Source organism: Nematolebias whitei, chromosome 3 (assembly GCF_014905685.2).
Source record: "Nematolebias whitei isolate Nwh7 chromosome 3, NemWhi1, whole genome shotgun sequence".
NCBI classification, from domain to species: Eukaryota; Metazoa; Chordata; class Actinopteri; order Cyprinodontiformes; family Rivulidae; genus Nematolebias; species Nematolebias whitei.
In genome coordinates, this window is record NC_056500.1 from 2,067,385 (window position 1) to 2,070,113 (window position 2,729).

Sequence of the window (2,729 nt, forward strand, 5' to 3'; positions counted from 1 at the left end):
CACACAACCAAACTGTTTATTACACCTACAACCACCTGAACACACAAGTACACCATCTGTCAACCCTTTGAAGCAGCTAACGTGTTGACCTGTTCCTGGCCTCACCTTGTAGAACTGGATGGGGGAGGAGCTACTCCCATCGGTGGCTGCCACCACAATGTTCCCTCCTCCGGTGAAGGCGATGTCGGCTAACGCCACGCGTCCTCTCAGGCGGCAGAGACTCTCACTGGCTGTCAGCAGAGCACCACCTGGCTTCAGGAGCGAGACACTGACCAGACCGCTCACCGTCACCGCCAACCAGCCCTCCATCGGTTTCCCGCCAAACAGAATCAGAGATGGAGAGAACTTTACCCGCGAGAACTTCTCTCCGAAGTTTGTTGAGCCGGACTGAAGCGAAAGAGAAGCAGACATGACGTCAGATGTTTACCTGCTCTGCAGCCTGTGATAGGTCACAGTCAGGAGAACTCTCCCCACCATCTCCACGTGTAACGCTAGTTTGACGCCATTGTGCAGCCAGCTCAAAGCGACGATGGGATCTCCTTCTACAGAGCTGGACAGCACACTCTCCCAGCTGTTCACCAGGTGATCCGACATGGACCAGCACTTGATCTGACCGTCACCATCAGCCGACAGCAGCCGAGAACCTTCAGACAAACAGTTAGAGCCCAAAATCCCAGAAACACGTCTTAAAACAATAAGAACGTAACAAAACAACAACACAAACAGAGCACGACAACAACATCTTGTTGTGTGAACTTCACCTGACTGGTCCCACTCCAGACAGGAAATGACCTCAGTGTGTCCAGAGTTGATGGAGAAGACGTCCCACGGGTGCTCAGTGTCGATGATGTGGATCATGTGACTTACATCTGAAACACGGAAACTTAGCTGAGGATGTCTGGAGGTGTGTGTGTGTGTGTGTGTGTGTGTGTGTGTGTGTGTGTGTGTGTGTAACACCTTTGTCGTCGTCCTCGTTCTTCAGGTCTGTGGTGAATGCCACCAGGTTCCTGCAGGACCAGGAGCAGACCAGTGGGATGGAAGGACAGTGAGTACTCTTTGGACGTTTCTCCCACTCGCACACGTATGCCAGCTCCATGATTTAACCCCAGAAGCAGCAGCAGCGCCCAGGTGAGGCCTCACCTGAGGCAGTAAACTGCAGACACACACACAGCAGCTCGTCTGACCATGGGCTGAAAATATTCAGACATTTACTGTGAAATTCAACAGTTTTATGAATTATTTCTGGATTTCAAGGATTTCATCAGAACCAGCGTGTTTCTGATGTTTCGATATTTAGACTCATCTGGGACTGAAAGGTCAAAGGTCAAACCAGACGTTTATCAGCCTGAAATCTGCAGGTGAGCTGAAGAAAAGGGGATTAAAACTGATCAGCTGAAGTTTAGCAGAGCCTGATCATAAAGATCAAATCATCTTCTTTTCCCTCTTCAGGGTCTCCACAGTGAGTCCTCCTCCATCTCACTCTGTCCTCTGTCCTCACTCCAACTACCTCCATGTCCTCTCTAACTGCATCCATATGTCTCCTCTTTGTCTTTTTCCTGCAGCTGCATTTCTAACATCCTTCTACCAACATACCCACTGTCCCTCCTCTGGACATGTCCAAACCACTGTCCCTCCTCTGGACATGTCCAAACCACTGTCCCTCCTCTGGATGTGTCCAAACCACTGTCCCTCCTCTGGACATGTCCAAACCACTGTCCCTCCTCTGGACATGTCCAAACCACTGTCCCTCCTCTGGACATGTCCAAACCATCTCAGTCTGGTCTTAACTTTATCTCCCAGTTGTTCAACCTGTGCTGCACCTCTGATCTCATTCTTAATTAGCAAACCTCTACTCTTCTTTCTCTTTCATTCTCTTCATTCATTAGCTCCTCAAAGTTCTCCTTCCATCTTCCTGCCACTCTCCTCACTTGCTAGAACATTACCATTCATATCTTTAACAGGCCTAACCTGCTGCACATCCTTTCCAGCCTGATCATCTGCATCGTTTTTATGTCTATATTCTGATTTACCTCATTTTGTATGTTGCTTTGTGTGTTACCTGTTGTTCTGTCCGTACGGCACTTTGGTTGGCCTTGTGGCTGTTTTAAGTGCTCTATAAATAAAGTGGTATGGTAACTAACCTGCATCGATTAGTCGGAACATAAATGAATAAAATCTAGACATAAGTAAACTGCAGCTAACTCACCTGAAGCTCCGCTGGGGAAGGAGGAAACTGAAGAATTGTCTCTTACCATGAAAATTGTAGATAAGGTTTAAAATAAACTGAATCAGGTTCAGTTTTAGGTCATTAAATGTAGATTAAAAAATGTAAACTGTTAAAATCGTCGTTCCGCCTTTAAACAAAGTGTAAGGACCCCGCAGATGTAAAAGCTGTCTAAACAGCTGCCTGTCTGTAAAACAAACATTGGGAAAGCTTTCATAAAATACCGTCAGTTTGAAAATTAGAAACAAAAATGTTTAGTTGAAACTAGGTCATATAATGTAACGTATCTGAATAAAATATAGGTAAAGACAGGCGTTTTCTGTAACTCGTTTTATTTGAAAGGCGCGGCGATCAGCACTTTAGCTGGAATACTATTCCCTGAGCTTGGACTTCCAGGCGCGTCTAGCTCAATCAATGGCGAATATAATATAATGTAGCACGTATATGATCCTTCTTCTTTCGGCTTTTCCCTCTTCGGGTGTCGCAACAGCGAGTCCTCCATCTC

General features: G+C 46.6%; 1 protein-coding gene across 1 annotated transcript in view; it reads right to left on the reverse strand.

Moving 5' to 3' along the window:
• The window catches only part of med16 (mediator complex subunit 16), an 8,675-nt gene extending 7,525 nt beyond the window's left edge, over nucleotides 1-1,150 (reverse strand). Inside the window, exons 1-4 of the mRNA XM_037674423.1 lie at nucleotides 958-1,150; nucleotides 762-869; nucleotides 475-644; nucleotides 106-387 (exon numbers count right to left, since the gene is read on the reverse strand). Coding sequence (XP_037530351.1) covers nucleotides 106-387; nucleotides 475-644; nucleotides 762-869; nucleotides 958-1,096 — 699 coding nt within the window. The 5' untranslated portion in view covers nucleotides 1,097-1,150. The remainder of the gene's footprint in view (nucleotides 1-105; nucleotides 388-474; nucleotides 645-761; nucleotides 870-957) is intronic.
• Between the last annotated feature and the right edge of the window lie 1,579 nt (nucleotides 1,151-2,729).